The sequence below is a fragment of the Kryptolebias marmoratus genome, linkage group LG15 (genome assembly GCF_001649575.2).
Source record: "Kryptolebias marmoratus isolate JLee-2015 linkage group LG15, ASM164957v2, whole genome shotgun sequence".
In the NCBI taxonomy this organism is placed as follows: domain Eukaryota; kingdom Metazoa; phylum Chordata; class Actinopteri; order Cyprinodontiformes; family Rivulidae; genus Kryptolebias; species Kryptolebias marmoratus.
The window spans coordinates 33,150,312-33,163,053 of NC_051444.1; the positions used below are offsets into that span (position 1 = coordinate 33,150,312).

Consider the following 12,742-nt stretch of genomic DNA (forward strand, 5'->3'; position numbering starts at 1 on the left):
TTTGGTGCACCCTTGCAAAGTCCAAACGGGCAATTTTGTGGCGTTGAAGAAGACGTGGCCTTTGAAGACGTTTTTTGTTTCGGAAGCCCTTCTCTCGCAGATGCCGTCTGATGGTTATTGGGCTGCAGTCAGCACCAGTAATGGCCTTAATTTGGGTAGAGGATCGTCCCGTGTCTTGACGGACAGCCAATTGGATCCTGCGGCTCAGAGCTGGTGAAATTCTTTTGGGTCTACCACTTGACTTTTTTGTTCCATACCCCTCAGGATCATTTAAAAAATGCAAAATGACTGTCTTACTGCGTCCAACCTTTGCAGCGATGGCACGTTGTGAAGCACGTCTTTGCTTTTGCCATCAGGAGGTGTTGACAGTGTAAAGACTTGACAGAAAATGACATGGAATCCAGATTTTTGCACAGCTTTTGGGTTTTAAAGATTATGGTCTCAAACTTTTGATCAGCTGAAAAAATCATGTTTGAGTGTAAATGCAGTTTGCAGAAAATTCCCTGCTCAAAAGTTCTTGTCTGTTGCACTGATTTTTTCTTTTAAAATTGTGAAGCTCTACTTGGAACCTTCTTAAGATCCAATAGTGCAAAATGCAAATTCTTGCAATTTTTTGACTGGTCTTAAGATTTTGATCAGGAGTGTATGTGCTGGAAGAGTAAATATATTACAGTATCAAATGAAGTGTTAAAAAGTCCATAATAAAATTAAATGAAGGGAAGTAGAAGCATGCAGTGTTATAAAAAATATATAAAATATTTAAATATGGAGTTATTGTCATTTATTGAAAATAATTGAATAGAAATAAGTGTTTTCCAGACTACAGGTCTCTAGATTTTTTTGTTTTACCAGTAACTTTTCAGGAACATGTTGTGGAAGAAAATCAATTTCCAGCCACTGTTAGATGAAATCACTCAAACAGTTTTATTTATGTATGGTGCGCGACATACAGAGAGCCTTAAAGAAAGCAAGGTTTCCATGAAGAGTAACACGGTCATTTGGTGTAAACTCATAGGCAGTGGAATTCAGACAGAACATAGTCATATCTTGGAATTCAGAGATAACATAGTCAGGTGTTATCTTATAAAAACCTTGTCAACACAAACACAAAAAGTAGGCACTTTGAACTCAACAATTTCACATTTTATTTTTTTATTTAACCAAATTTATGTACTACCTGTGACACCAGAGACTTAAAAAAAATCCCAACTTCTATTGTACTGGGCTACAACTGTTGGTGATGAGTTGATGACTTAAAATTGTGTGAAAATAACAAGAACATAGGGTCATTTTCAGTTTAGTTCTACTAAGTTAGTTTTTTTTTTTGAGTGACCAATGTGCCACACAGTCAGTTGTTGAAAATTACATTTTATTTTCATGTTCACAGCTTGTGAATTTGTATTCTAGACAGTGCAAATGAATTTGTTGCCCACCTCTACCTGCATCATATCCTTCTTAGCTTGCTCTACCCTCCTTGACAGCAAAGAGCTCCTGCGTAGGTGTCAAAATACAGTTTCAGTGCTCTTGAGACAGGTTAAAAATGTTTGTTACGTACTGTAACTTCAGATTCTGTGAGTATAGGCACAATCCTTTAAGGCTGTCGGTAGTGGGTTTATCCCTTCCTGCGCAGCGCAGCACTGAAAACTTTAGTCCACGCCCTCCTGCTGTGTGGGCCCCACCCCAATTCGTACAAATTAAGGTGAGACCGGACACTCAGTTCCCAAATAGCTTTTTCTTTCTTCAGTCATTTAGGAACCAGTGAGGTCCAGAACTTAAAGGGCTGTGCCTATACTCATAGAATCTGGGGTTACAGTACGTAACCAACTTTCTATTTCATATAGGCTTCACCCTTTAAGGCTAGTGGGTCAAAGGCGAAGCAGGATGTAGTCTATGCCTCACTGGGTCCATCCAGACACAAAACATGAAGCATCAGCTCGCACTTAACACATTTCACCACTCAGCCTTCTGTATGAGTAGTTACGCGCTCCATTTGCAGCAGAGCACCAGAGAGGTGAGTAACCTCTGGTGAAAGAAGGGCTGAGATAACAGACCTCCTGCTGTGAATAGGAACAACGGAGGTTACAAGCTGTAACAGTGTAACGATGAGCAGAGCAGGTCAACAAATCCTCAGGAGGAACAGATCAACAACAATAACATCAGGAGTCATGAACCGTGACTGATAAATAAATATCTCACACTGCGTTTGCATGTCTCAGGTGTGAGCCTATATTAAGGCTCTATGAAATAATAATAATCATTCTGTCAGAACCCTGAGAACAGAATGGGTCATGGAGAAAGTGGAAACATCATGTAGGTAAAAATGAATAAATGAGCACGGAGATGACCAAGAAGCTGCCGTGCAAATGTCCTCCATTGTCATCCCTCCATGCAGAGCCGAGGAGGGTGAAATGCCTCTGGTGGAGTGAGCTCTGAGGTTCTCTGGAGGATCCAGCCTAGAGGAACTATAAGCTTGTGAAAAAGACTCACACTACCAATGTGAGAGGTGCTGAACGGATAGAGGACATCCTACAGAGCTGTCTCTGTAATGTACAAACAGACGCTGAGAGCGGAGCAGTGCGGCTGTGCGCTCCACGTAACACGAGAGCGCGCGCACTGGACAGAGGAGATGAGACGTGGCTTCCTCCTCAGAGTTATGAGGAGGAGGATAAAATCCATTCAAAGTTATCACTCTCGATCTGAATGAGCTTGTGATGCTTTTGGGAGTAAAAACAGGGTTAGGACACAGCACAGCTGAGCTGCTGTCGGCTCAAATTCTGAGATATGAGGGAGCAGCAGAGAGAGCAGATAAATCACTCACTCTCTTTGCAGATGTCAGAGCTAACATCAGGGCTGTTTTAAATGACGGAAATTTAAGTGGAGCCTGATCTAAAGGCTTGAATGGAGCTTTAACCAGTGCGCAGAACCAGCGCTAAATCCCACTGTGGGCCTAGTGGGTGTGACACAGGTATGTCTCGGTACACCTTTTGGAGAATGCTTCATCAGTGGGTGGTCAAAGACTGTTCTGTCACTGAAACCTTCATGACAGGAAGAAATAACTGCAGCATAAGTTTTAATTGTGCTGAATGCTAATTTTCTGTCCATCACCTGCTACAGAAATGACAGCACGCAGTCTAACAGACATGAAATGGTCTCCATGCCTTTCTCCGTGCACCAGCGCTGAAAAGCTGTCCACTTTGATGTGTATAACGCTGTGGTGAAAGCGGCTTGTGCGTCCTGGATCGTGCTCACCAAATTTTGTGGGAGCCCGAGCCCTTCTAAGCGCTCCCGTTCAGCGGCCAAACCCAGAGATGCTGACCAATTTCTGGGTAGATCCTGATCGCTCCTCCCTCCTGGAGGAGCGTATCCTCTCTCCATGGCCTCTCTCCATGGCAGCTGCCATGGGCTGCCAGACACCAGTTGCTGCAGGCTCGGGATTCACAGAGCGCTTTTGTGCTGGGGTGCTACCAGAATGACTGACAGCTCTTCCTCCCAAACTCGATCCAGGATCCGTGGAATCAGCAGCACTGGAGGGAAAGCATAGAGAAGAATTTTTGGCCATGGACTGTGAGCGAAGACATCCACTCCTCACGGTGGATCGTCCCGTGGACTCTGTGAGAACCACAGCTGACACTGGGTGTTCTCCCGTGTGGCAAACAGATCCACTGCTGCTCGGCCGAACCTGCTCCAGATCTGAGAGATCAGCTCAGGATGGAGGCTCCAGTCCCCGTGGCGAGGACCGCCCCTCGACATGATGTCCGCTCCTCTGTTCAGGAAACTGGTTGTACTGATATGGGATCCCCTGAAAGGAGAAATGCAGAAATTTTCTGTGTTTCGGGATGATGGGGGTGTGAAAATATGTGTCCTTTAGATCTATGGTGAACCAGTTGTTCTGGTGCACTTTCTCCAGCAGTTGTTTGATTGTCAGCACGTGGAACTGTCTCACCATGATCGATTTCTTGAACATGGACAGATCGATAATGGGTCTCATCCCTCCTGTTTTTTTTTTTGGAACCAGAGAATACCGTGAATAAAGCCCAGTGTTTTCCTCTCTGTGGGGAAATCTAGAAATAACATTTTTCATCAGGAGTTCCTGCAGTTCTGACTGGAGAGCAGGGCTCTGTTCTGGAGACGACAGAACCATCTCTATAATCTCTCAATGATGAATGATGACTAAATTTGCAGCAGAGTTTTTAGAAATGATCTTTAAAGCTGTTACTAATTTTGGATATGTCAATATTAATTTATTGCCACCCAGGCCTAATGGATACTAAAGGCAATTTAGACACGGTTGTGGCAATGAGAGCCTGGTGCTAGTCTGTTGATCAATACAACTTTTGCTTGATAGTTTTATTTTCTTCCAGTTTAGTGAATAAAGGATACCAATCTAAAAAAAAATGACACAAACAAACAATGGAGCCATTTTCAGGTCACTCTGTAAAAATAATCCTCACAATATGTAACTAGCTGTCTGCTGTCTGAAGCCTCAAAATCATAATCCAGCAAGCTGAGAAAATGAACAAACAAGTAAAATTTGAAAATATCTTAATGTTTTTGACTCCTTTAAAAGTGAGTCACTTTTAGTGTTAGTGTTGGATATCAAATAATAAATGTGAATTTTCATTCCGGCCATTTCCCATCTGATGTTATTAAATAATCAAATACCATAAAAAAAAAAAAAAAAAAAAAAATCCATCAGGACACAAGAGGTTTTCTTATTTTTATAAATCTGAGTGAATACTTTTATGTTTTTAGGATTTTCATCTTTTGTGCAGAGAATCTTTTCCAGAATAACTGTCTGTTTTTGTTTCTTCCTTCAGATCTCCGCACTATGCCTGCCCAGAGGTTATCAGAGTAAGTGCTTTTTTCTCATCTCGGTTCTTTCTTATATTCAATAAAGAGCTGTTCTTACATCACTGCTCTTTGTGCTCCTTATGCTTTCCCCATTCATTGAGATAAAATGCGCTTTCTGTCATACTGCATTTTCTTCTTTATTTTTTTTCTTATTTTTTGTGAACTTTTACATGTTTTGGTTTATTTTGTATCAATATTTCCTCTGAATAACTGAAAAAAACATCTTCACACTTCCAATCTTTCTCTTTTAAGAAGGTGTAAAATATCAAAAACTATTTTAAAAATCTTATACAATTTGGTTTTATAAGTGTTTGCCTCACTGAACTATGACTTTGGTTCAGTGTTTTTAAATAACACTCCAATTGTTTGGTGCTACTTTTCTTTACAAAATTCATTTTTGGCACTCTAACACATACACTGATGCACTTTTACTCAACTTTGGCCATTCCCTTTTTAACTTTCTTTGTTATTATAGCCCACCACTGAAGGTGAAGAATGTTTCATCCTCTTAGTTTATGTGTATGTGCATGCATGTGTGTGCGCTTGTCTGTACATTTAGCAAAATGTCTCATGTAACACTGGATGGATTTTAATGAAACTTTGAGAAAGGAATCATTAGCCGTAGATCTACAACCGATTAACGTTTAGAGTCAACCAGCTTGAAGACGGCTACCCCAGTAACGCAATCTTAGCCAACGCAACAATGTATATAACTCACTAAATTTTACAGATATTGAGCTAAAATTTGGTGTGTTAGTAGCTTAGACTGTTGCCGAACAAATTCTTTGAAGAGTAATTAATCACACAAGGTTGGACTCAACCTTAGTCAAGCTGGCCATCACAGCTAACTGAAATTAGAACACAAAAATGTCTATGATCGGTTTTACAGATATTGAGCTAACATTTGATGTTGTAGCTGAGCATAGTCCCCAACATATACTTGGAGCACAATGCAATGCATGACATCTGTGCCTAAAAATTTTAGCAAAATATTTTATGCAACTCTGTACTGATTTGAAAAAAACTCACAGAAAGAAATCACTGACTCTACATCAACAACTGATTAACTGCTGAAGTCAACACAATAAAAGATATCAGCCACATTTTATTGACATTAGCCTACACAAAAATGAGTATACGTCTGACTTTTACAGGTACTAAGCTAAAATTGAGTATGACAGAAGTGAATAGTTACTAACAACACATACTGAAAGTGCTAACAGACCATGTGAGATCACACAAGCTATCGCAATATGAAAGTGCACATAATTATATTTTCAAGGTTTGATGAAAATGGCTATAACGCCACCATTTCTCAAACACAAGATGAGTTTAGCCCCTTAAGGTCGATGCGGGCTCCAGAGCAGGCTCCAGAGCGGGCATCGACCTTAGAGGGTTAAAATACTCTAGCGGGAAAGATCCTCCCTCTCAGAGACTCTGTTTTAATTTATCTCGAAAGTCCACCAGTTTTTAAGTTATCTCGATAAGCCAAGGAAAACCAAAGTTATGATAAATAATTCACAACACTTTTTTTAAAAAAATCATGTCGTATTTGCAGCGCGTTAGTGTGAGAAGCGCCAAAACCAAGGAGTTTCTGGGAGAAAACTCTCCCATCCTCCAACCGATCTCACCCCCAACCCAGCTGAATGAAAAAGCATCACCTCCTCTGCAATCTGACTGAGGCTCAACGTTATCTGTCAAGTGACCAAAAATCTACAGGAAGAAGAAGAAAAAGGCTCAAAAAGTAAAAGAAGTTCGGCGGCGCCAAAGAAAAAGAAAATGCGAGCGCAGGAGTGATTTATGGGTTTTGTGATATTTATCGTGTTTGGATGTTATAGTTAGGGTGTAGTGTGGCGTGTTTAGTGTTAAATTTAGTCAGTTTTATTGTTTGAGTCAAAAAATGAAGCGATTTTTGAACCTGGAGCTCCAGCTTCTGGAGGTTTAGACCCAGAGAAGGTGGGGCTGCAGTCAGAAGCTCAGAGATAATAATAATAATAATAATAATAATAATAAAAAGAGTCTTGGACAGACAGTGAGGACTTTGTTGATGAACTAGGTGATCCATTATTTTTTTAGAGAAGGTTTACTGGAAACAGAATCACATTTTGTCTGTCTCCCTTTAAGCCAAAATGATAACAAGAGACAGATTCAGATCCATAATTTTGAGCATGCATCAGGATATATTTTATAACATTTACCTGAATGATCCTACATGAACAGGACATAGAAAGTGACCAAAACTAAGAATGTGATGTGCCCCTCTGCCTTGTTTTGGACAGAAACTGTTTATATGAGTGGTACAAAGGATTTATGGCAATTTTTAGAACTCCTGATTGTTTTGTCTAAAAAACACCTAAGAAAGTGTATATAACATTGTTGTTTGCTCAATTTGTTTGTTTTTTGAATATTACTGTTTATATTTGCATTTTAAGTTGTCAAAACATTTCATTAAGTATGTTTGTGGTTTTTACAGTAAAAAAAACTAAGAATTTTCCACTCGGATGTTATGTTTTTTGTGTGATTTTAGGTCTGTTGTGTTAATACAGTAAGTCAAAAGTAAAAAAATGACTTGAAAATCACACTTGGGAAGTTGTGCTGAAAAAAATGACTCCAAACATGGCAGGTTAAACCACTTTTAGGGTGAAATATTAAGGAAATATAAAATAGTCCAAAAACGTCTAGTTTCACCCTAGACCCTAGAGGGTTAGTCTTTGCCTTTCATGCCAAATGTTCAAACGTAAATGTTGCACATAAATCTATTAGGATTCAGAGTATGTGATCGGGATGACACTCAACTATTACACACGAAATGTCTGCCCAATATCTGTAAAATTGAGTTATATAAATCTTTGTGTGTGCATCTATCTTGAATCAGGTTGACTCAACTTAACTTGTATTTGGTGACAGGATTTGTAATAATGTTTAATGAACTGTGCCAAATTTTGTGACTTGAATCAATACTTTTATAATTTATTAGATTTGTCTTTCAAGAAATCAGTGACAGATTTTAATTTTTTTTGTTTTGCTTTGTTTTTTCACGTTTTGTCCATGTTGGCCATTTCTAAATGAAACTACAGTCATTACTTTTCACTGCTGGGATTAATCACACTAATGTGGATTTTTCTCTGGGCTGTCAAATTATTTTGGGATGCTGATAATTTTTTGACGTGTTAATGCTACATCTTGTTTTCTGTTTGTGTGGATCAGGGGGAGAAATATGACGGGAGAAAAGCAGACGCGTGGAGCTGTGGAGTCATTCTGTTTGCACTTTTAGTAGTAAGTAATGCTGCTGCTGCTTTATCAATGTAAACGTGTTGTTGCCTATAATAAAACAACTGTGCCTTTTTCTAATTATAATGTCAGTAGTGTTTAGTCCTGGTCCTGGAGAGGGACTATCCTACATGATTTAGGTGTTTCCCAACGGGACACACCTAATTTGAATGACTTGAATGATTTGAGTGATTAACAGGCCTCTGCAGAACTTGAAGACCTACTGAAGAGCAGGAAAAATCTAAAACATGCAGACCATGATGGGACATCACTGCACAAAGTGAAAAGCACAACAATCGCCAATGGACTCAGCAAATGATTGATATGTTTTCCAGTTGCCCAATTATAAGATAGCAACAATCAAACAATTTTTCCAAGTGACTACATTCGTAGAAAAATGCAGTCACATTCCAAAGAAAAACTTTGAAAAACCATTTATAAAGTTTGGATAACTATTGATCTAGAGCAGTGGTTATCCGCTGGTCCAGCTTCAGGATCCACTATCACCACTTAATGACAAGTTGAGGCACAAAAAGGAAAAATTTCAACTTCCCAAATTTGTTGAAGGATAAGATGGTGCAGTCTGAAGCAGAGAAAGTAGAATAAATATTGCTTTATGCCAACACAAAAAAAGAAGTTTGATGATTAACCAAAATGACCAGCAAGGGAAATTTTCACTTTTACGCTCAATTAGCTTCATTTTAAATAAAACCAAAACTCTTAATCTCATCCTTTTTTAACTGACTCAAAAGTGTTTTACAGACAAACATGAAATTAAAAAAGTAACTACTGAGAAGTAGTTTCAAAAAGACACATAGTAGTAGTTTTAGCTGAGTCTGCACCCATTAAATATGTAACAATCTCTTGATAAAATTATTCAGTCACTTGTTCAAGCATTAACCATAAGGCTGACATAACAATCAAACAATAAGTTTTGTTTCATTTTTTTACCAAGGCAAAAGCCCACAACCCACTAAAAATGGATCCATGACCCACCATTTGAATGCAAGAAAGTTTTGTTGTTTCTAAGAAAAATATCAAGAAATGAGAGCTAATTAACATAGTACTGTTTTGTTAGTTTGTTGTATTTAATTTGTCTAAAGTTGTGTCACGTGAGCAGCTCTGTAATGTTGTCAAAGCAGTGAGTTAATCACTGTTTATTTGTATCATGTGAATGCAAGCTCTCTTCCTGATTAAAAGGAAGCAGAAAATAGTCGCCTCATGAAGATATATGTCCCATTTGTATTGGTTTGATAACCCGTGCAGTGTCAGACGCCATCTGGCTCTGTCCTCCTTGTTTCTGATTAAGAGAAGAAGAGGAATTATTAAAAATGAAAGTCTTATGCCTAGTCTTAAAAGTGGACAGAGTATCAGCCTCACAGACAAAAACTGGAAGTTGGTTCCACAAGAGAGGAGCCTGATAGCTGAAAACTCTGCCCCTCATTCTACTTTTGAATGATCCACAAGTAAACCTGCAGACTGAGCGAAGGGTGCTATCAGAAAAATATAGAAATATAGAATAAGATCTTTAATATAATATAGAACATGGTTGTAGAGAGCTTTGTATGTTAGAAGTAAGATTTTGAATTCTATTTTGAATTTAACAGGGAGCCAATAGAGAGAAGCTAAAACTGAAGAAATAAGATTTTTTTTTCTAACTCTCTTCAGAACACTGGCAGCAGCATTTTGGGTCAACTAAAGACTTTTTAAGTAGCTTTTTGAACACCCAGACAATAAAGAATTACAATAGTCTAGTCTAGATGTAATAATTGCATGGACCGTTTTGTCTGTGTCATTTTGAGACAGGATGTTTCTTATTTTAGTGATATTATGCAGGTAGAGGAAAGCGTTTCTGGTAAAAAAATAATAATAATAATAATTTGGGGGTTAAAAGTTATATCCTTTTAAAAAAAACAAGACCAAGGTTCTTCACGTTAGAACTGGAGGTTAATGTAATGCCATCCACAGGAAGTGAAAAGCTGAAAAATTTATTCCTTAGATGTCCAGGTCCAAAAATCACAACCACTGTCTTGTCTGAGTGTAAAAACAGAAAATTAGGATTCATAAGTCACATTTTTATATCTTTAAGACATGCTTATAATCAAAGAAACAGATTGGATTTGTCATGTTTCATGATAAAAATAACTGAGTATCATCAGCATAACAAGTAAAATAAACCTTCAGATAGCTTGAAGCCTAGTCTGTTGTAATGAGCGCAATACTCTGGTCTACTGGGGTGAAGAAAAAACTGAAAACTCTCAATTAACTGGTCTACACTCCAGCCCTCATCTATGGTCATGAGGTAAGGATTATGATTGAAAGAATATTTTTCTCAATAGAAGCAGGTGAAATGAGCTTCCATTATAGGGTGGCTGGGTTCAGCCTTAGAGATAGGGTGAGAAGCTCCCTCTTCAAAGGTAATTTAGAGTAGCATCAAAAGGATTCAACTGAGGTGGTTTACACATCTGATTTACATGTCTAATAGGTCCCTCAACCCTGAGGAAGACCCAGAACTCACTGAAAAAATTACATATCCTCTCTGGCCTGGGACCATCTTCGGATTCCCCAGGAGGATCTGGAGACTGTTGCTGGGTAGTGGGATGTATTTTTCCCTCCTAGACCTGTTACCCTCACACCCTGACCATGGTTAGATGGAATAAGATAGTTAACTAAATATTTATTTACTTAAAGTTGAAAAAAAAAAAAAATATATATATATATATATATATATATATATATATTAAAAATTGGTGGTAAAGCATCCAAAGTCCTCCACAAACCCCCAAAAAGATTCATTCTAAAAGGTCACACCTATGACATCCCCGTCCTTCTGTTGTTTACAGGGTGCGCTGCCTTTTGATGATGACAACCTGAGGAACCTTTTGGAGAAGGTGAAGCTGGGAGTTTTCCACATGCCTCACTTTATTCCTCCAGATTGTCAGAACCTTTTGCGAGGAATGATCGAAGTGGACGCCAGCAAGAGGCTGACGGTCAGTCTGTAGCCAATGCCAGGTCCCTTAGAACTGTAGAAATCTTCCTCTAGAACCTCTCAGTTTATAAATTTTCCGTTGAGGCTATTGTCTCTATTACTGATTGAGACTACTAAGCTTTGCAGATGTGTTTTCATATCAGGCCAAAAATGTATGGGCTTAGAAAAGAAACTTTACAAAATAACGTGTGTCAGAATATTTGCTCTGTCTTTTATTGTCTTCAGATTTTGAATTTCATGCTACACCTGTGTCAGGATCTGTGCTTTTGAGTTATTTTGGTAGTCATTTGTGTTTAGTTTATTCCCTGTGTTGAGTATCATGTTGTGTAGTTTTGCTCCCTGGACTACGATGGCCCTGAAGTGTAAACCACAACAACATTAGCGAAGCACACAAACAAAAAACAAAACACACAAACAAAAAACAGAAACGCAACAACATTAACGAAACACACAAACAAAAAACAGAAACGCAATTACATTAACACACCAGAAAAGGAAATCGCTGATTGGACGACACCAGTTTTGAACCGGAAGTTTTTCTGGTTTTAGCGCGTTTGTTGAAAATATTGTAACGCTTTCCTGGTTATGCATTAGCTCACACAAAGGGCGACTCTTGTGGAAGCTGAACGGTTTTTATTAACTTGCTGTTGTCGGCCACAGCTATGCCTTACAGACAGAGATTATTTTCCCTCCCCTTTCTTTCCCAGCCTCCCCTACCTCCTGTCATAAACTGTTGTGAACCTAACCACACAACATGATATAAATCTAACTGCAGAACATTCTACAATATGAATGTTATCGGTAATCATTTCTTGAAGCCTCTTGCCACAACAACTGCAAAAGTTCAGTGACTGCTCAACCAGCTCTTTTCTACAGTTTGGGCCATACATAGTGCTCTGACTGTCTGCTCGCCTACCGAAACGTTGAAAGAGCAAAAGCCCAAACTTTCGGTTCAAAAGTGGTTTCGTCCAATCAGCAATTTCTCAGGTCTCCCACTGGGACCTACCTTTTCCAGTTTGTTAATGTAATTGCGTGTCTGTTTTTTGTTTGTGTGCTTTGTTAATGTTGTTATGGTTTGCACTTCAGGGCCACCGTACTGTACCCTCTGTGTCCCTGTGTCATCATTCGCTTGCCCTCAGTCATCTGCACCTCAGTGGTCTTTGTCAGCCTGCCACTCCCATCTGCACCTGCCTCTAGTTTGTAATCACTCACTTGTTTCCACTTTTTCATCATCTGCCTTTATATTCAGTCTCAAGTCATGTTCTCATTTTATGTCACTCCTTGTGTCTCCTCAAGATCTTCGGTGTAAGTCTTTGTTTTGCTGCCACATCAGCCTTTTGTTTTTTTATTAATAAATTCATTTATCTTTGAGCTCCTTGTGTCAGTCTGCATTCTGAGTCCAAATCCTCCTACAAAATTGGTCAAGTTGAAATTCCATCAAGCTCAATTTTGTGGTTTATAATGTACAGGTGCTGGTCATAAAATTAGATTATCATGAAAAAGTAGATTGATTTCAGTAATTCCATTTAAAAAGTGAAACTTGTATATTATATTCATACATTACATACAAACTCATATATTTCAAATGTTTATTTCGTTTAATTTTGATGATTACAAATAACAAATGAAAAT

General features: G+C 38.6%; 1 protein-coding gene across 9 annotated transcripts in view; it reads left to right on the top strand.

Annotated features, from left to right (window-relative positions):
- Nucleotides 1-12,742, top strand: part of LOC108243991 (serine/threonine-protein kinase BRSK2) — a 263,837-nt gene that overhangs the window by 164,748 nt on the left and 86,347 nt on the right. For all 9 annotated transcript variants that reach the window (XM_017429805.3, XM_017429801.3, XM_017429802.3 and 6 more), the window contains exons 6-8: nt 4,818-4,851; nt 8,059-8,127; nt 10,965-11,111. In XM_017429805.3, the coding sequence (XP_017285294.1) occupies nt 4,818-4,851; nt 8,059-8,127; nt 10,965-11,111 (250 nt within the window). The remainder of the gene's footprint in view (nt 1-4,817; nt 4,852-8,058; nt 8,128-10,964; nt 11,112-12,742) is intronic.